The sequence below is a fragment of the Pagrus major genome, chromosome 5 (genome assembly GCF_040436345.1).
Source record: "Pagrus major chromosome 5, Pma_NU_1.0".
Taxonomy (NCBI): Eukaryota; Metazoa; Chordata; class Actinopteri; order Spariformes; family Sparidae; genus Pagrus; species Pagrus major.
In genome coordinates, this window is record NC_133219.1 from 22,605,769 (window position 1) to 22,626,982 (window position 21,214).

General features: G+C 38.1%; 1 protein-coding gene across 1 annotated transcript; it reads right to left on the reverse strand.

The window, feature by feature from the left end:
• Nucleotides 1-2,721: 2,721 nt before the first annotated feature.
• Nucleotides 2,722-19,478, reverse strand: mccc2 (methylcrotonyl-CoA carboxylase subunit 2). Its single transcript, XM_073466900.1, has 17 exons — nt 19,289-19,478; nt 17,542-17,608; nt 16,564-16,648; nt 16,106-16,207; nt 15,732-15,859; nt 14,954-15,066; nt 13,978-14,091; nt 13,758-13,822; nt 12,340-12,439; nt 12,144-12,239; nt 10,680-10,752; nt 10,490-10,566; nt 8,242-8,308; nt 7,875-8,031; nt 6,648-6,762; nt 5,043-5,128; nt 2,722-3,151 (listed from the first exon to the last, which is right to left on the reverse strand). The coding sequence occupies exons 1-17, from the start codon at nt 19,418-19,420 to the stop codon at nt 3,034-3,036; spliced, it is 1,695 nt and encodes a 564-aa protein (XP_073323001.1). The 5' UTR covers nt 19,421-19,478; the 3' UTR covers nt 2,722-3,033.
• Nucleotides 19,479-21,214: the final 1,736 nt, after the last annotated feature.

Consider the following 21,214-nt stretch of genomic DNA (forward strand, 5'->3'; position numbering starts at 1 on the left):
TACCTGTAACTACTGACTACAGAATAGTTTGCTCTGAATTCATGTCATCTCTCAATTAATTTATGTTAACAGTCTCACAAAAGCCACTTAACAAAGGTTTGCCTTGCAGAATGAGAGGGATCTAAAAGGAGAAAGTCGTCTTCTACTTAGCCTCCTCCACAGGAAGGTCAGAGCAGAACAAAGGGGGCGATTATCAACTCAAAATCAAAAGAACCTTATTCAGAACCAAGAGTTTTTATTTTTGTTCTAGACACCATTTCAGACCGTGATTTAGTCACGTCACACAATTATAGTCTAAACAAAAAAAATCAACAAAAAGATCCTGACTTGTCGGGATGGAACATAAATATACGCATGATGTATATGTACTTTTATTTATATTCAACATATTCAATTTATGTTGAGCAGATGTGACATATTGAGGTAAACGATGAAGACAGGCACTGTGAAATCCTACTTTCCTGTCACTTTAATGAGGAACAACACAGCAAGAAATGGTTTCTTGCTGTGTTGTAAAGATTGCCGGATTTCCTGAAAAGCTCAACCCACTCAGAGCCACTTATTGTGTATGAAGAGGTGGAGGAAGTTCTCAGATCTTGTACATAAAAGGTCCAATTTGTAACACAGTTGAATGTTGCATGTCATCCCCTAATTGACAAATCCTGACACTTTGGGCTGGTGGCTGGCCCAACCCACCAAGCCAAGTATTTCAACTGTGGCTCAGGAGGGAGAGCGGGTCCTCCATTAATCAGAGGGTCGGTGGTTGGATCCCTGAATCCACCAGCTGCAAGCGAGTGAACCCTCAATTACTCTCAACGAACCGCTGAGCATAGATATTTCATGCATTGCTCCTGATGAGCAGGTCGGCACCTTGCATGGCATCTACTGACATCAGTGTATGAATGTGCATGTGAATGGGTAAATGTGATGCGCTCTGTGTTGTTGGTAGACTGGAAAGGTGCTATATAAACACAAGTTAATTTACCATACTGATTAGATGCTGTATGTTTTTTTTTCCCACTAAAAATGCAAAGTAGCTATAGTTGTCAAATGAGTGTAGTGGAGTAAAATGTACTATATTTGTACAATTACTTCTAAATTGCACCACCACAAGTTCACTACTGGAGTACATGTAATGTGTTACCATCTGCCACTGAGTATATGGCTTGCCTACAATAATTAGCTCAGCTAGGAAGCAGCTTCACTGTATCTGACTAGATGTAGATATAATTTATCTGTATGACACTTAAAAGATATACGACAAAGATGTTAAAAGGATTTCTAACATGAAAAGTTTGACACTTGATCCCTTTTGATGTGGAATGTGTGGTTTTTTGAGCCTCTTCCAGTTACTTTAATGTCCTCCAATGATCCAAAAATATCTAAGTTTGAGAACACCGACTGCACACAGCCGTTAATGAGAGCATCTGTCGGTGTGTCTGGCAACCTGTCCCGATCGCCCTTTTAATCCAGTGTATGCTGGGGAAGCCTGTCATCCTCTAGGTTGTGAAGTGTTGTGCAACCTCAAAGCCAAAAATACTCGACATCAGACGGAAAGCTTGCCAGATATTCTGGCCAGACAAAAGGACGACCTCACCCTTCTGTCAGAGGAGACCTGGAAGCCACCCAGTGAGGGATCATTACTGCAATTAAGAGCTGTTTGACAACAGAGAGGCATCATAAATACTCCTGATTGACATTTTCCTGCTGTCTCTTCTTGAAAACATGAATGAGACTAAGCTTTTCTGAATCTTAAATCTCTAGAAAGTTTTGCTCACTTCAATGAAATCTAGACTCTTCAAACTGGTTCATGCTGTTTGGTAATGCCTCCCACGTTGACATTTGGTGGAAGAAGATGAAGGCATGACCGGCAAACCAGTTTTAAAAATTGGTGGTAGGAGGTGGTGGAGGAGGATGTGTGTGTGGGTGGCGTATACACACACACACACACATGCACATCATGGCCTGAGTTATTTCTGCTTTCCCTAAGGTGAGGCTCTCCACAGCTTCAGTGTAGCAGCCACACAGTCACACACAGAAGAGGGCTTCCAGTTAAGCATTTTAACCAGCTGGCTACATAGGAAGACAGTCGAACATTCAAATCCACTGCTGCACCTAATCCTTGGCCTCTGGAAAAACTGTAACTTGTTGCCAGAGTGAATTCAGAGGGTCTATGTCAATATGTGAGCATACCGACTGTGTGCAACATGCTCGCTTAAAGAGATAAACGGACAAAATGGAAAAGAGGGAGAGGTAGGGAAAGAAAGAGGGGCCAGTTGGTGAAGTTAATCACTCTTCCTCTGTGGCTCAGCTTGGGCACACAGCACACTGCCTGCAACATGCCATCTATAGACCACATCCTATTCTTGCCTGCTGCAACACAAAAACAAACAGAAGGGTGGCTCAGGCGGCGTAATAAAAGCACTAATGTCTCTGGACAAGTAATTTTACACTAAGTGTGCATTTAGAGATAATTGCACTGGGCATGGACATCCTTAAAAACTTTATTTTGTTAGGATTTTCCTCAAAATAGCTCCTCTGTCAATACCAGAACACCATTTAGTGTCATCTAAAAGGCATTTAGCTTGACAAATGTTGCTTCTGTCATCCCTCTAGCTGCTGGCCAATCGGATATTTACAGCTAAACAGCGCCCCCTTATGAAGATGTAATTTCCTCTCATCACTAAGCAGCAGTTATGGTCCTGAATAAAAAGACAGCACTTTTATGTTCCACATTTTTATGATTCAACATTTACAGTAATTGATAAAAAACCCAATCCATCAAAGAGAGGAAGGAAACAGTTTGCATTCACACTGGAATAGTAACAGTTAAGGCACAACTTATTAGTGGAAATGTCCCACAACGACAGCACACCATCACCATCCGATCACATGGATCCAACGTTGTGTGATTCTACTTTAGTGATTTTTCTTCTTTTTTTTTCCTGTGTTTGTTTCAACTCACAAGTAAATCTACAAAAACTAGTATAATTACAGTACACGTCCAGCTCTTGACAGGAAGGTGTGAGGGCTCTACATCCTGAACACTCCAAAACGTGTCTTCTTCGTTGGTGCATTCAGTGCGGCACTGAGGCTCAGTCCCAAAACCAGACGAGTATCAGCAGGATCAATAATCCCGTCATCCCACAGTCTGTAAAATAAATAAAGAAATGAATGAAAGTGCATCACACCTCACTCATCTGATGCTTCTTGTAGTGTTTGTGCAAGTCTCATATCAAGAGTTTGTATTCCTCTCTCTCAGTAAGTCCCTCGCTCATCAAAGGTATATCAAAATACATCACAAATTCATTTTCTTTTCTTACCTCAGCCAAGGAGGTTATTTTCACCCGTGTCTGTTTGTTTGTCTGTCTGTTTGTTTGTTGGTTGGTTTGTCAGCAGGATTACTGAACGGATTTCAACAAAACTTGGATGGAAGAGGTGTCTCAGCCCAGAATAGACCCCATTAACATGCAGGAATTTTCTCTCAATTTCTTTAACATTGCGAAATAGGTTGTTTTTCGACATTTTTGTTGTTCTGCCACATCACAACGGAGATTATGATTCCATCTACATTGTTTTGTACTAAAGGTTGGCCGTTACACATCTGGAGAGCTTAAAGTGGCAACAGACACGTTTTCTGCTTCAACATATCATAATGAAACATCTGTGTTTATATTGGTTCCATCACTTTATAACTTTGTCTGCAATCTGGCGCGTGGTCACCTGAGAAAAGAAAAGTTAACTGGCAATCCATTTCTAATATAAACTAATTATTGAATAAACTCACGTTCTGTCTCGTAATGTTGGTATTTACGACTCTGAGGAAAACGGAAACAATCCAGTTGTTTTTATATCAGCGGCGCCACAATAATACCATTTGGAAAAAAGTTAGGAGGGAAAAGTTTTCTGTTGCCACTGTAAATTATGGTTAGGCAGTTATGGGTGGTTTGAAATTAAGAGTGATACACAGCTATTGAGTTTGATATTCGATTAGGCTTGATCAAATTAAAGGGGACTGTTGGGCCTCGGCCGAGGTTTCACTCTACTGAGGGCCATTTTAGTTTTGTATTTATTATTATAGTTTTCAGGCATCCATCCATGTGCATTGACGGCCAGCAAGACATTTTGATAGAAATCATTTACATATTTTAGTAAATTCTTACAGGACACCAGGGCTAAAGTTCGAAACAAATACTGTGCTGATAATTATCAATAGCCAGTGTTTTCAGTGGGACCATAACTGGTGGTCAACACAGCCAAATTCTGTTGATTCAATGAAGTCATCAACAGTTTGTATCCATCTCGCAAAACACATCAGTATCTTTATCTCATGCCAGTATCATCTCTACAATAAATGTGTTAATAGCCTCATTAAGTCATCTGCAAGATCATGGCCGAACCAGCAGGATTTTTCTTGTTAGACATCTAGTACATTTAAGCTATTGTGTCCATTTTGGTCTCATCAGCTTTGTGAATTCTGATTTTTATCTTCTTCTAACTCATTGTAGTTGTGTGTTCTGTGTTTTATTACTTATGTTGGCCAGCACACTCCTGAAAAAGATATTTTCAGCCTCAGTGAGGGCCTGCAGTTAAATAATTCTGGCTAATTTCAATATTTGAAATGCGTATTTTGTTTGTAAGAACTCCATCGTCTAATGTTTGCTCTACTAACAAACACCATAAAAAACAGACCACAGGACTGAATGAAGAGCAGAGATGGCCCATATTGACAGAACAACAGGACATCTAATGGAAAAGAAATAAACTAGAAACACATCACAGCATCATCCTCATGCATGAAGAGTCATTGTTGTGGTTTCTCCGTGCTTGGAAAGGCAGGATCACATGATTTATTGAAATGATTTAAAAATAAATCAGAGACACAGACTGATGGCCTGTTGGTAGAAAACCTCTGCCCTATATTGTTGTTCCACAAGGAACATCTTCTCTCAGACATAGTATTAAACTTCTTACTTACTAGTAGTGTCGGTATATCATTTAAGACACACCAGGTTGTGACATACAGTATGATATGTCCTCACCTAGCACTGGAGTAGTATGGACTGCCTTCCTCTTCAAACCGGCGCACTATGGGTTCCTTCATGGCGGCCTCTTGTTCTGCAGTGAACTGTGAATAAAATGTTAAAACAAAAGATGGTCATCAGACAACAGCCGATGGATTCCGAGATTGCTGTTACACTTTATGTTGGTCAAAACCACAGTGAAAAATACACTTTCCTAAACCTGTGTCACAGTGTCCATTATTCAGTCAGCTCCTGATAAATAATAAGTACAGGTCACAAAAACTATTTTGAGTATTTTAAAATCAAAAACACTCAACGTTACAATATTCTTCATGACTCATCCTGAACCTGGCGGTGTATACATACATTTATTCAATCAGATGTGATTTGGGGTGACAAGCGAACAGTGTCCATCATAATAAGCCACTTTTATGCATTAGCCTGTGGGTAGCAGCAACTAGAAGAGTGATATCATGGGTCAGAGGTCTGTGTTTGAATGAAAGTTGGCAAAAACCTGAGGTCCAATTTATTCATTTTTCCCTCTCCATCATGTCCTGATCTAATAACAAGGTTGGGGAGGTGTGGGAGGAGGCTGACAGTCCTAGACAGCTCATCTTACTGCTGTATTGGCTAAGCCAAACCATCTTCCATTACATTACAGAGGACAAACACACTCCAACTGCTGTTTTACTGAGACAAGTCAAGTTGATGTATTGGCAGGAGGAAGAAGGATGGGACCTGTCTACTTAATTTCTAAATTTTGTGTTTCAGTTTTTTGCAAAGTACTGTTGCCTGGATCCTGTTAAAACAAAGCATGCCCACCCTTAATCCTACAATAGCCAATGAGAGATCGTGTAGACAAGTGACCCACTCTCTCTTCTTTCTCCTCTCTCCTGAGTCACTTACACGCCAGCCTCCGGATGATTGATGCATTATGTAGCATATCAAATCCATCAATATATAGTTTATAACTACAAATTATGCAAGATTATGTAGTATTTTTGCATTTTGCTCTTTGAATAGGCTGTTTTTCCACCTAAGCACTAGTTTTTACTATTTTATATGCATAAAGTTAGTGTAAATAAGGAATTGAAGAAATAAATTGACTTTTTGCCTCTGTTACTCTCAAGCAGGGATATTTTGAGGTCTCAGACCAAGAACAGGAGTAAAAGTAAAATAATCTAAAAAAGGAAAGTAAAAAGGTAAAATATATATATATATAAAGACTACAATTGAAATTCACTAGATTAACTAATGTTTTTTTTGCTACCCTTTCAGTCATTTTAGTGCCACACTTAGTTAAACTATCTTCAACACTGATTGAAACGCCTGCCACCAAGGCGTTGATGTCATTCCGAAGCTATTAATGCACTCTTAATAGACCCATAACAGCATACCTGACACTATTTAATTACAGCCATTTGATGACTGCACTATTCAGCATAAGCTGCCACTGTAACACTTAACACTGATATAATTGTATCCTTGTACAAGTATCATATCAGAGCACTGCTGAGGGAGAAGCATCTTTCATAATGTTTATGATTTTGGCAGAAAATGCACCAAAGCTAATTTAAGCCTTTTCAGTGAAGCGCAAATGGGATGATTAATGTGAATCATTACCTCCTTTCCCTCGCGTGCCCTCTGATCCTTGGTAATGGTGGCCAGGACAGTGGCTGCCTGCTCACCACCCATTACAGAGATTCTGGAATTTGGCCACATGTACAGAAATCGAGGGCTGTGAGAGGAAAATAAGGAAACGTCAATTTCGTTGCGCTTGCCAAGCCAGAATAGTCACAGACCAACAATTAAGAAGATCAAAACCATAAACAAATCTACATTAATGAAGATCTAATCACAGAAATCTAAACATAAATCTACATTAATGAAGATCTAATCTCCAGTAATAATCTAATTATCTGATGACAACTATAGCAAAAATGATTCATGAGAGCTCAACCTGGGAAGTAGTACAACTTGGATAATACTAAATAAGTCTGAAAGTCCAACCAAAGGTGAGAACTAGCATACATTTTCCAACAGGCCAAATCACCTGCGTTTCTTGCCACTAGATTTCTAAATGTATTTAAATTGAGAACAACGAGAGAGAGTTGAGTGAGACAAAGATAAGGAAGGTTTACATTAATTCAATCCTTCAATATGAAAACATATAGCTCGTCTCTAAGCCATTTTATTTAATATATGCAAATCTTACTATTTCTATTTAAGTGTTCACAATGCGGAACAAAAATACAAAACAAGGGGAACTTTTTACAAGTCTGTTTACATGTCATGATAAACTGTGTATGGAGCTGTCATTTGAGGCAAAATCGGTTTAGAAATGTTAAAAAAAACTAATAATAATAATTATCTGTGGTTCTGCCACCTCGATATTAATGCTTTTTTTTACTGTCCATCATGAGTTTGACGATGTTATACAAGTCCACATAAATCAGTAGAATGTCTTATCATTCCCAGAGAAGCAATAATGTCGGGGGACGTTATCTAAAGAAAACAAACAATGAAGCGACGAGGGCTGGTTGGTAGTGTCAGGAAATTCTAATTAAAATGCATGGCTAAATTATAAAAAGTCTTTAAGCATCGAAAAAAGATTTGCCTCTGAAAGCCTCTTTTTATGCTTTTACTTTCTCCTAAATGTAAAAATCTCTGATGCATATTATTCTGCATACTGAACAGGATGGTACACTCTGTACACTTAAATTATGCACTAACAACTCAGACACAGCTAATGATCATATTTATGTAACAGGTCTTGGCCAGGCTTCTACTTGTGATGCCACCGCTGTCGTCTTTTTATTCAGCACAGAAGACTCATTAACTCCATCATACCTGTAGGCTCTGCCGCACATGCCGTAGTTTCCTGCACCATAGGAGCCCCCGATGATTACAGTCATCTTGGGTACATTTGCACAGGCAACTGCAGTCACCATCTTGGCTCCATCTTTGGCGATACCTCCAGCTTCATACTCTCTACCCACCATGAAGCCTAAGATGGAGATGAAGAGGAGAGATTGCAAATAAAAACTTTGTGTTTTCTAACCTATAGGGAAGCACATAAAATCTAATAAATAGCCTCATATAAAAATTATATAAAAATTATTTTGTTTATTCTGAACTGAGGCGATGGGGTAGTAGGAAGAGTAAATAAATCTACAGCAACAGAACAGAATCTCAGATGCCAATAATCCCCACTGACCTGTTATGTTTTGGAGGAAAATAAGTGGGATGTTTCGTTGGCAGCATAACTCGATGAAATGCGTCCCCTGTAAACGAATTAAAATATTTATTGAATCTAGTATATTCTCACTGCTGCAGACAAACTGCCCAGAGGACAAAATGCACAGACATGTGTTAGTACCACCCGATATATAATGAGAAAACTGTAACTGATTTGTTTTCCTAGGTACCCAAAGATATGAACAGCAAAAACACCTGGAAATCAATCACTAACAGAGAATGTAGACTCAATATGTAATATATAAATAACCAATATACAATATAATGAAAGCACACAAGTGTAGATGCTGAACTGTGACACGAAATGTACCATCTGGACCATAATTGGAGGCTGGAATAATCTTAAGGAGCTGGATGAAAAGGCTGCAACTAATAATTATGTTTTTTATCTGTTGTTTAATTTTTAGGATTATACGATTAATCATTTAGTCTACAAAATGGCCAAAAGTGTAAAAATTGCTTATCGCAATTTCCCAGAGCTGAAAGGGACTCTCTTGGCAGTCCAAACCCCAAAGACTCTTCATTTGGCAGCAAATCCTTACATTTAAGAAGCGGGCACCAGCAAATGTTTGACAATTCTGCTTGAAAACCGACTGAAAAGATTTATCAATCATCAAGTTGGTTAGTTGGTGATTTATTGTCTTTTTCTTTTCTTTTAGTCGACTGACTAGTGTTTGCAGCTCTACTGGATACGAAACAAATGCTTCATGTTCAACAAATTATTCATTATGCGTTTCCGTGAGCTGTTGTCCTCACCTTTATGTGAGTCAAGACCAGTCAAGACCGAACCTTATTAATCTTATCAAGGTGGGAGGAAGGTCATCAGGTTTCACATTGGCTTTGTGTTTGCTAGATTTTACTTTGAATACAAGGGGCCGAGCGGCCTTCAGCCTTGCCAGAAAAAATGTGCTGCACAACACAGCTGCCAGGAGCTATTGCAAAGGAAAACAAGCACAAAAGGACTGCTAACGCCATGGAGACACCTCATTTCCATATACTTTGTATTGCTAAATTACTCAGGTGTTTTCCTTATTTTGGCAGTTACCTCTGCTGGCTTTCTTTCAGCAAAGCATCCTGCCTTGAATTGCAAAGCCCAAACAGAAGTTGCAGACAGTGTGAAAGACGTCTGCCTATTAGAAACTGTCACTTGGTGAAAAATGATCCAGCAGTTTTGGCGCTCGACAACAAGAATTTAATCTGTCTGTTGCCTTTCACAAACACCTGGGGAGAAGCTTTTAGCAATTTAACTGTTAGCATAATAAAGCCCAGGCATGTCTTTAGGGATGACAGCGTGTCTCAAAAACCTCTCTCTAAATGCAGGTGCTGTATTGATTTTTCTTGGATATGCTCTCTGAGCATGTCTGTTCCACATCTGTGTCTGTCTGAAGCACTGTATCAGTGCCTTTTGACTGTAATTACACTGATGTGATACCCGACGCACGTGCTGTCATATTGAGACCTCACAGAAAAACTGAATCAAATAAACCTTTTTTTTTTTTCCAGGTCAGGCCTGTAATCTAATTCAAAATGTGTTCGAAAAACGTATTAGTCCATAATCACAAATTCAGCTCCTCATCTTTCCTAAGCCTGTGCAAAGTTCAGCTCTCTTCACGGCCGATTGGCTTGCAAATTAAGTAAATTATATTGAATGAAAATTATGATTGTCTCTTGTCCATGGTTTCTAAATGCTATGTTATTACAATGCCATTCATCAGAGCACTCATGAGATGGCCCAGACAAGTGCAATTTCAGAGCTTATTGTACGAGAGAAACTCGGCGCCTTGACTGTGAAAGGTCAGTACAAACCATCTATGAAGACTGAAGCTCCCTCCAGAGAGTAATATTGGTAGTCAGTGTTGTAAGCGGCGAATCTCTGTGGAAAATACTATGCTGCAGTATTGTCTTCAAATCCTTGACATTTAAGAGAGTTGAGGACACACTGCCAGTACAATGCTTATTCGTATGGAAATTCGACATGATTGTGAGGCTTAGCTTTAAACACTTCACACCTGTTGCCTGTCTGCTCAATATCACAGAATGGAAGATGTACCATGAATCTGAACGTTTCTGTGAAGCCAAGGATACACTTTAGGTTTTCTATTAACACCCTGGAGATACTCTGAAAGGACTTCAGAAATCTATATCCATTCTTTGGAGAAAATGTAGTTTAACTGTTTCAGTCATCTCTGGGTACAAACTATATTTACCTTTTTTGCAGACTCTGAAAACAAGACTCCGTTGTTGCCAATGATTCCGACAGGATAACCAAATATTCTTGAAAATCCTGAACAGGAACATATTGAAAGTTAAACAGTAAGGTTGGGAGACTCCATGAGAAAACAACAACAACATACATTTCTGGGTTGTAGAAATGGGAAAAAATTGTATTTTTCATACCTGTGACGAGTGTGTCTCCATAGAAAGCCTTGAACTCATCAAATTTACTGCCATCTACAATTCTTGCGATGACCTGCAATCAAATAATGAGGAGAGTTGTAAAAGTCAATAATGCAGAAAATAGGCAAGACTTGCATTACAAGTTTACGGTGTTTGTTTGGTTAGCTATAAGTTAAAGTTAGTACGCTGTATATAGCTGCTAGTCAATATTGACTGCTTGAGCAACAGGGTAAATTAATTTTAATTCTTTAACTCTGACAGTAAATGTTTGCTTCCTCAGTGCAGATAAATAGATTATTGAAAGAAAAGACTCAAAAGGGCTCGTCCTGAAATGGCGCATAGACAATCTGGACCAGAGGTATTAGGAAAAAACAGCGTACCTAGAAACTTAAGCAAACACATGTGGGAACGCTGAAGAGTCCGACCAGTGAGATTAGTTATCCAATTAAATTTTTTTTAATGTTTTAAGGCCTCAACCAGCTGAAGCAGCAAGGGAGGGTCAGGAAGGAATAGCTGTAGTTATGAAGAGAGAGACGTAGGAGGAGGACAGCAGCCAACATGCCGCTGTGGCAGAGTCAGCTAGGGCAGAAGCAGTAGGTGAGATTGACAGCACTCAGGTGTTTATCATAAAGTACCTGGCAATCAAAGTATTAACTGTTGGCAAATAATTAATTTAAGAAGTGTGAGTGTGCCTCTTATAAACCAGAATGTTCATGGTATTTAAAGAATAAGTTACCCAGTGCGAGAGAGAGATACAGCAAGATATACAATTTAATGTATAATTTAAACATGTTTTGCTTAAGTGATGTAATGGTTGTTTGTACTGAAAAGTCTATTAGAGTTGAAACACTCCTGTAAACACGGAGCAGCAAGTTGATCCTGCATCCTAAATGGACTGCCAATACTGTTCAACACTACAAACACTTTGACATCTCTTGAGTTAGCAGTAATTCTTGCTCCTGGGTCTACATCAAGGATCAAAGGCAGGGGCTTTAAACCAAATGAGAACATCTGGCAAGCCCTGCCAGAGAGAGCAAATACAAAGTGATTGATGCAGGCGGTACATTATCGACTGAGCTCCTGCTAGAGAAACCTGACAGTTGTTTACAGTTCAGTCTGAACCTGTGAAAGCCAGATTCATTTGTTTTATTCATAAATCTTAATTATAAAACAGTGCAAATATGTCTGTGTTCTATAAGTCTTGTTTTGTGGTGTTTAATAACCAGCTGTACAAGAGCTAAAGAATGATTTTAAAATGACCATCATGTGGTCCAACGTAGTAGCTGATCGAGCGTTCAAAAGCCACTTACACCACCAGAACAATATTCATTTCACAAAGCCCCACATCATTCAGTTGGACAGATCTATATTAGGGTGTTGTTCAATAACTTGTGGAAATATAAAAAGCATTTCTTCCCTTTCTTTTTTCTTTTTCCCCTTTGAGACAACGTACAGGAAACATACCTCTCTGACATCAAAGTTGCGTTTCAAGTTATCTCCAACTATGCCATAGAGTTCATCTGCAGGGTAGAGAGGAGCTTCTGTAGGTTCTGTGGTGACCTAAAAGGTAAAATAGACTGAATGTCAACAGAAAGCACGAACGGCTCAACTTTTTAGATAATAAAAAGCGATTGTTAATGGATATCATCAGAGGACTGACCTCAATATTTTTCCTGTAGTTGAGGCTTCTCACCGCCTTTCTTGCTAAATGGAGAGCATGGTTATCGTCTAATGCATAGTGATCCGTCACACCAGATTTCCTGGAAAATGAGCAACAAATCACTGTGAAATTATTACGGCACAAGAATCATTACTAATAATAACACTGATAGCAGCATATGTTTCTTCAATTTAAATAAAATCAAATTATGATATCAATCACGAAACCATTTTTTTTCCTCAAAAAAATGAAGTATTTACATTTGTAAATGCAGAACGAATCTGCTTGATATGTTGTGTTCTAAAAACACTGAAATCTATGTTAACTGAAAAGCAAATTATACCGATGGAGTAATGACTGCAAACAACACATTTATCTAAATTAACATTATTTCAATACAAGTCGGGTTTTCACACATCAAAAACATTTTGATCTGCCATAAAACTTTATATCTTCCTCTTGATCAATGCTGATTTCCAATAGCTGTGGTGCGATGTACATGTTTATAATTCTTCTAAAGTAAAAAAACATGCAAGGCAACATACAGTCATGAATATGGAATAATTTACCATCAGACAGTAACCATTTAAAGCAACATTATGTAGAAATTGGCATGTAATGTAGGTGCTAACTACAAACAAAACTCATTATGCCATAACAATGTTGTCTTGAAAACTTGTTGATGTAAACATGTATGTAACGCTGTGATCCTACCCTCTCATTGAATTTACATAGTGCAGAAACAAGTGATGGGGGGGCGGAGCGGCTGAGACAGAGACACCATTCACCCTATTACAAGACACTGTACCATCAACATGATGTTGAAGCTGTTTAAGATATAAAAAGTTAACTAATGTTGCTTTAACTGGTAAAACTTTAAAAACAAAAAAAGGATTTGAAAAACTCTAATAGAACAGAACACCAGCCCCTCTCCAAATAGGACAGGTATTGATACATAATATCTGACTATATGATCAATATAATATATTCTACTTTGCTTTTTACTTGTGTGGATCCCAAAAAGAAAAATATTCTACCTTGGTAGTGGTAAAAAGGGAACCTAAATAAATGAATAAACAAAAGCAAATCCCTATTACAGTATTGATTATGATATTACACAATTACACATTATACCAGAGGAAACAACCTCCTCACCCAACTTGTAAATAGCACAACTGGAAAATTCCCCGCAGGATTTTAATCCTCCACTTACAGGCCGTGGTTTATGTTTTTGGACTAAAACCAAAAGAGTCCTGTTTTATCACGAAAGAAGATCTAACTTACACAGATTTTAGGGTTGAGTCACAAAACCTATATGTACATCAGCCTAATGATTGTAAAGACTGATGAGTTCTTTAAAAGCAGAGATCAGAAGCCCAATCACGTGTTGTTAAGAGAAATATTGTTATTTTTCGCACTTGCAGTGAAGATCAGCGCCGCCAAGGTCTTCTGCAGAAACTTCTTCCCCTGTGGCAGCTTTGACCTGTAAACACAAAGGCACGGATACTCACAACTAAACAGAAATAACAAACACACACATTAAGTAGTGTCTGCTAGCAGTGTGTCACCATTTACTGTACAGCCTGAATGAAATTACAAAGACAAAAAAGGACATGCTGTTGTGAAGATTTAACCAACCAATGGAGGTCCTCCCAAAAAGATGGTTCCTTGCTTCCGCACAATGATGCTCTCGTCTGCCATGGCAGGTACATATGCTCCTCCAGCAGTGCAGGAGCCCATTACGACAGCAATCTGGAAAGAAGAATTAGTCTAATATGAACAATGGACATCCAAAAGTTCTGCTATCACAAGAATGGCTGAGTTCTACGATTGTAATACCAGCACACTGTAAATTATAAAACCCACTTACTCCAAAGGTTGTAGAAAGAATTCAGATTAAGTATTGATTTGACGCAGTATTGCGGGCCTGTCCTGACAGGACCTTTTTGAATGAAGATGTGAATTGTCAATGAGATTAATAAAAATATAATGGGCAATGGAAAGTAGACTCGTAAATTTGTAATACTGCAATCTAGCGGTAAATCTGCCTGTAATACTAAATATGGCTAGGGGAAAAAAAAACCAAACCTTTAGACAAAAAAAAGATGCCGCAGATGGGATAGCCTTGAATAATATATCAGTTTAATCATTAGGAGAGACAATATTAGCATGAATAAATGGGCATTCAGTTTAAAGGTGTATGAATATATTCAGCTGTGTTTATCACCTCTAGGTCTACTGAGTGCGAGACCTGACTTCTCTACATCATTTATCAGCTCCTTCACACAACGGACTCGTTTTGTTTTGCTTCTAAAGACAGGATGTCTCTTCTTCAACAGTCAATAGCAAGATGGATTTTAGCTGCCAGCAGACAATGAAAAGATGAATAACCTACAGTAGTGCAGTTCATTTACAATCACCATCTCTGCTCTCTCTGGTATAATTTTTCAGACAACCCTTTCTCCTTCGAGGAACTAATCCATGAATCAACCCCAAAGTTAATTCAAATACAACAAATAAACCATCCGAGATAACAACACTAAGCTGCGGAAAAACAAGCAAATTATGAAGCCGTTTCCCCGCTGCTGTAAGTGTTTTCAACATGTAAAATCACCTGTGATAGTCCCTCTGAAGACAGCCGGGCTTGGTTGTAGAAAATGCGTCCAAAGTGATCTCTGTCTGGGAAGACATCGGCCTGTCTGGGTAGATTGGCCCCTCCAGAGTCCACTGCAGGAGTCAGCATGCCGATATTTAGAGAACTCAATGATTATTATTAACATTCAGACTCGGGCTGTATTACAGACACCTAGTCTCCACTTTTATGATGAACTGCAGCCTCAACAAGGATCCTCTGGGATGTCTCAAGTCTACACTGACAAGAACATTTTTTTAAAAAATTGATTTTTCCCAAAGGGCTCTTTGACTTTGGAACAAATGTAGAGGAGACCTTCAATTTCTGGTATGTTCATCTAATAGACTTACAGATATAAAATATATTTATTTTTTTCCTGAGTGACTTTCATTGTTGTATGTTTAATTCTGCTGGTGATCATATGAAATATTTAGAGCTGCAACGATTAATTGATTAGTCAATCAGTCAATTCATTTTTCAAGCAAACATTTCAAACATTTGCTCTTCTCAGCTTCTTAAATGTGAGGATTTGCAGCTTTTGTGTAAATTAAAAGTCTTTGGATTTTGGACACTTGGTTGGACAAAAGAAGTAATGTAATGATGTCACTCTGGGAAATTCTGATGAGCATTTTTTGCATTTTTTTTTTCGACTTTATAGACTGAACAGTTAATTAATCATGAAGATAATCAGCACATTAATCAATAATGAAAACAACCATTAGTTGTAGCCCTAAACTTAGTCTATAAGTCTAAAACTCACCCAAGTAAATGCATGGCAGGTGGTTCTGCTGGGCTATTTCCTGTGCACGGAGGTGTTTCTTCACTGTAACTGGGTAGTATGTTCCCCCTTTGACAGTAGCATCATTTGCAACAATAACACATTCCACCCTATGAGAAATAACAAAAGAAAGAAAGCATTGAAAATTATCAGGTGCACCTGGAGTACTACAGTGAATTCTCTTTGGAAATTAAAGAAAAAGCTAATTACAAGGCACAACGATGAAATTAACACCCCATGTAATTTAATTGTGTAGTCAGTGTTATTTTAGCAGAAATATTTGCTCTAATCAAAATATTTGCTCTCAAATATGTGAGATCTCACACTGCGAGAGATTATCACTTAATGGTGCTTACCCTGAAACCCGCCCAATCCCGGTAAGTATACCGCCCGCTGGGACTTCCTCTTTTCCGTACAACTCGTATGCTGCAAACTGAGAGAATTCCAAGAAAGGGGTCCTGCAAGAAAACCAAATAAAAAAAAACATGTAATACACTTACTTTTAAACTGTGGAGGAGAAATGTCCTGACTTGAATTGTTTGCACTTTTACACATGAGATGTTCAAAGTTGAGTGTGTCCTGACTGTGGATTATTTTAGTAGTCTATAGTAAACAGTAAGATAAGCCAAGCCATCCTGCTTCCCTGTTCTCAACGCACAGGGGAGTGTGGACAGAATCAGTCATGAGAAATACCTGCGCCATAGTTTGTGTAATGACGTCAAACCACCACAAATCTATAGCATCCGGTCTGCTGGGTGCTGTATGAGTCAGCCACGAAAAAATCAAAACTAGTGAAGGAAATAGAAGTTTCTACCCTGGATCCAGCAGTCTGTCAATACGCTCTCTAGGCAGCAGTTTCCCACGAGAGGTATGAAGTCTTCTGGCTTTTTCACCCCCACCTGGATTCATACGAATAAACAGTATATTAACAAAACGTTAAAAGCAACACGTTGCATAGTCCAGTGTTGATTTTAGACTTATTACAATATGTTAAAGTGTAGATCCAAATTCAAATCACATACTTGGACCCTACACATTTAAACTATGTTAAAGAAAATGTGTATGTTTAGTGTGCTTTCGTATCAACTTTCATAAAACTCACTGTAGTTATTCACTGTAATATGCTCAAAGTTAGATGAGTATCAGCACTGAGATATCTACTGTAAATAAAAGTGTGACTGGCAATGTTTGGACACAGTGACAGCTTGAAGTTTTCACCCTTCATTAATCAGTTGTACAACAGCACAATATATTGTTTCAGCATGGACAATGTCAGATAAGGCAAATTAACTTAAAGACATTCTGCTACCAGTTTCTCGCTTCTTAATACAAAAGCAAAACTCGGAGACATGGGAGTTTGTTGCTTGTGAGGGACACGTAGGCTCGGCATGCGCAGTGAACATTGATTGATCGTTCTTGATCAGTTTATCTAACAAGCAGGCTGTGCTTTGTATCTTTGATCAAATAAACTCCCCTACAAAATCACTCCCATCATTCTATCATGATTGATTATATTCAAACAGAGCTATTCAAGTTATCTGGAGGAAATTCCCAGAAAAAACAAAATATCTCAGTGTCAGTTTTTTCCAATATTGTGCAGCTCTAATTAATTGTTACTTCCAGTTTGTACATTCACACTTGACAGCAGGTCCTCAAATCCTTAATATATTAAGACATGGAGCAGTTTTACTAGAACAGGTAGGGAAAGTAAAAGTGTTTTTCATCACCGAGACTGCATGAACACTAATTTGCAATGTTGGAATTAAAACACAAGGTGTAGTGGAACACCTACCCAGTTTAATCTTCTCTGTCCTGTTTTTCAGTTCATCAACGAGAACTTTCATTCGGTCATAATTCTCCTGAAAAACAACAACACACATTTGTTTGTCTACATGTAATTTCTAAAGATGACAATTTGTGGCAGACAAAGCACCATATTAAGAAACTGATGACAGAAATAAAATAGGCAGCTGTAACTTAATCCATACAGGCAGGTAGGAACGTTTCAAAGTCATATATACATAAAACAGTGACGGCTTTAAGGCTTTGGTCAACAAAATTATGTGTATTTATGTAGTAATAGTTTACTGCTAATGCCACAAATACCATTTAATCAAAGCACCATTCAGCCCTAACAGTGACCTGTCACACGTTCATGCCAACACCTACTCAATAAACAGATTAATAAAGAAAATTTCAAAATTAAAAAAAACTTGTAATAACACCCAATCAACCTCTGAGTTGGCGAGCATTGTGACTGATTTTTTCCCCCATTACAAAATGGGACAAGTTATGATCATGGCGCTTATTTAATTCTTAAAGTCAGCTCTTAGATTATTTGCAATAAAGAAAGTTTACAACCCCCTCAGCGCTCCGTCATCAAACCGCATTTCTCAAGAGGAAATGAAAAAGGTCAATAACACAGCTGCAATAACGCTGATTTAATGTAGGACATGATCACCTAAAAGACATGTTTATGTTGGTGTCTCTCTCCCAGCTAGAAATACATAGAAAATGTGTCTGTGATGCCATCCAGTGATATTTTTTGGCATTGCATCAGTGAGGATAAAAATAAAAAATGGATGCCGGTTACTGAATGTGGACACTATGTACCAATAGTGACATGGATGCACCTTGTGATTTGAACGGTTGAATTATGATTTAAATCTAACACTCGTAAGCAACAAAACCTTGGACATTAATAAAAAAAAAGTCAACCTAATTTGCGTTCTCTGCTATTTTGTCACTATTTATTAGCATCTTCTATTCATTACAGATTCCTTTATTTCAATGAACTCCTTGGCATATTTTATTTTATTTCATTATATTGTATTTCATTTATTACTCATCTATTGTTGTGTCTACATGTTACAGGTATGTGTGCCTGGCAAGCTGTTCAAACAAATTGGTGGGATTAATGAAGCTGTCTGAATCTCAATCTTAAATCTAACTGGTCATCTAAAAAGTCTCATTAATTGTATTTATTTTTACTCATCACTGCCACTGTTTATAGTCTTACAAGGGTTCACACTGTACAATAGGCCTGCTGGTTGCCACTCCTCCAATCCATACCTACACCTGAGATGTCACAGTTATGAAAAGTTTCACCACTTACAAATAATGATTACTTGTTTAGGCACTAACTGAGGCGAGGATGCATACAAGGAAAGTACATTTCACTTGACTTGGTTGAATCTATTATGACATGTGGAGAAAAAGCTATGTCAACCTGCTGTTAAGAAAACAGTTGTTAATAGAAATGCATGTCAGACTAGTGTGATGATGCTAAGACCTTGTGCACAATGCAGACTCAAGGTTTTGACCTCTTCAGCCACTGAACTAGCTAATGTTAGCCTCTGCGTGGTTTAGCGACTAAACAAACTAGTCTTAACGCTTGTCAACAGTAGCTGCTAACCTTAACTTGCTTATTCTGGCCAGGTGAGCCACCAAACCTAACTAGCATAACAGTGAAGGTTGACATTAGCAGCAACTGTAACGTTACAGTGTGGCTAGCTAGGGTTAGCAACAGGCTAGCCTACCTGATATTCAGAAGACTGTTTATCCGGCTGCGAGCCGAGACGAGCTACTTTATCGGCGTAGTAAGACCTTGAGCAGGCCGGAGGCAGACTCCTGCATCGGACCAACCACGGTCTGGCCGTCCGTAGAAGCATTTTGATGCTCACGTCTGACTTACTATACGTGCACCTTGCTAGCTTGCTAGCTAACCTAGCAGTGGTCTTCTTCAGCGGGTTATGTTAGTAGGAGTGAAGCTCCATACTGCCACCTGCTGTTGGAGATGAGACAAGGTAAGGCTGTGGTGATCCACAGGGAAAATCCAGGTGTTGCAGCAGCACAAGAACATAAATAAGTACAGATAAGTAAAAAGTAGATCATTAGAAGGCTATAAAATAAAAAAGAAACTATGCAACAGCAAGTAAAGTCAAAATTGTAAGTCAAAATCGACATATAGATCTTCCACCAATTTTACACATTAACGTGTATTTACAGGTCTTGGAGAGTACTACCGCATATGCCAAGTAGTTTAAGTAGTAGTATTTAAAGTAGTATCAATTTCTACTATTTTTTTCACATATGCAGTAGTACTCCTTAAGACCTGTAAATACGCTTTAATGTGTAAAACTGGTGGAGTTAAGGTAAAATCAGCATTACCAGTGTATAAATACACTGTTACAAATAAGAGTCTTGCATTCAACATCCTATTTAAGCCTAAGCAAAAGTATTGGCATCAAGATATATTTTATTAACCAAAAGTAAAAGTATTAAATGTGCAGAATGGCCCATTTCAGAATATTATTTTACTGGATTATGATAAGTGATGAATAATATGTAGCATCACTAATGTTGCAATTGATATAATTAGGGCTAGCCTACTTTATAAACTGTTTGGTATCGTAATCTATAATAATCCATAATAATTTATCAGTTGATATATGTTTTGTATTAATAATCTGCATTTGCAAAGCAACTAATGTTGTCAAATAAATGTAGTGGTGTAAAAAGTACAATACTGGCTTTTAAAATGTAGTGGCGTAGAAGTGAAAAAACTAAGTACAAGTCCCTTAAAACAGTACTTATGTAAAGTACATGAGTAAATGTATAGTTAGATTCCACTAGTTCAGAGGCACTGTCGTGTTCTCAACATCTATTCCTATTCTTGTCCCTGCTTACAAATGTTCATTTACTTGTGTGTCAATATGGTAAAAAAAAAACACTTACAAAATAATTTTAGCTCAACATCCATTTTACATGCATTTTCTAGGGCTTTCAACTGCATCCCCTGAAAGAAGACAGTAGGTTTAAAGTTGCAAAAAAAAAAGCTTGAGAGAAAAGAGAGATTCAGATCATTATTCAGATCCATGCTGCCATCATGTGGATTTTACAAACACTACACCCTCAAAATCAGAGCATAATTTGTGTGTGTGTGTGAGAGAGAGAGGATTTATTGTATTAAACAGACAATACAGCAGGAGCTTCAAAAATGATAGCTATAATTTAAAAAATATACATATACATATACAGTTGACTGCATATAACCTGCGTTTGAAGGCAGATGGACTCCACTTACCTTGAATCACAAGTGTCTAAAAAGTGTAGAAGAAAATTTAAGTATAACATGCCACAGTAACTCTGTACACAGATGCAGAGAAATGGCCTTGTCTCGTTCAGAAATGGGAACTAAAGTTGGTTTTAAGTGGGAATCAGAGTTAGCCTAAAAGCTTCAACGAACACCCCATCTGACCCGAGTGCTTTATTCTAGCTAGAGTACATTTGGCAGAGTACGGGCTGAAGAGCATTCAAACCAAGAGCTTTTAGTTCATTTAGTTTTAAGAGGCCTTTCTCCTCCAACGCTTCCACCTATTCTATCAGCATGCATAGAAATGTCCATGACCTCCACTCAAATGGCTGCTCCTGTTTTCTTAGGAAATATACAATCCTCCACTCTC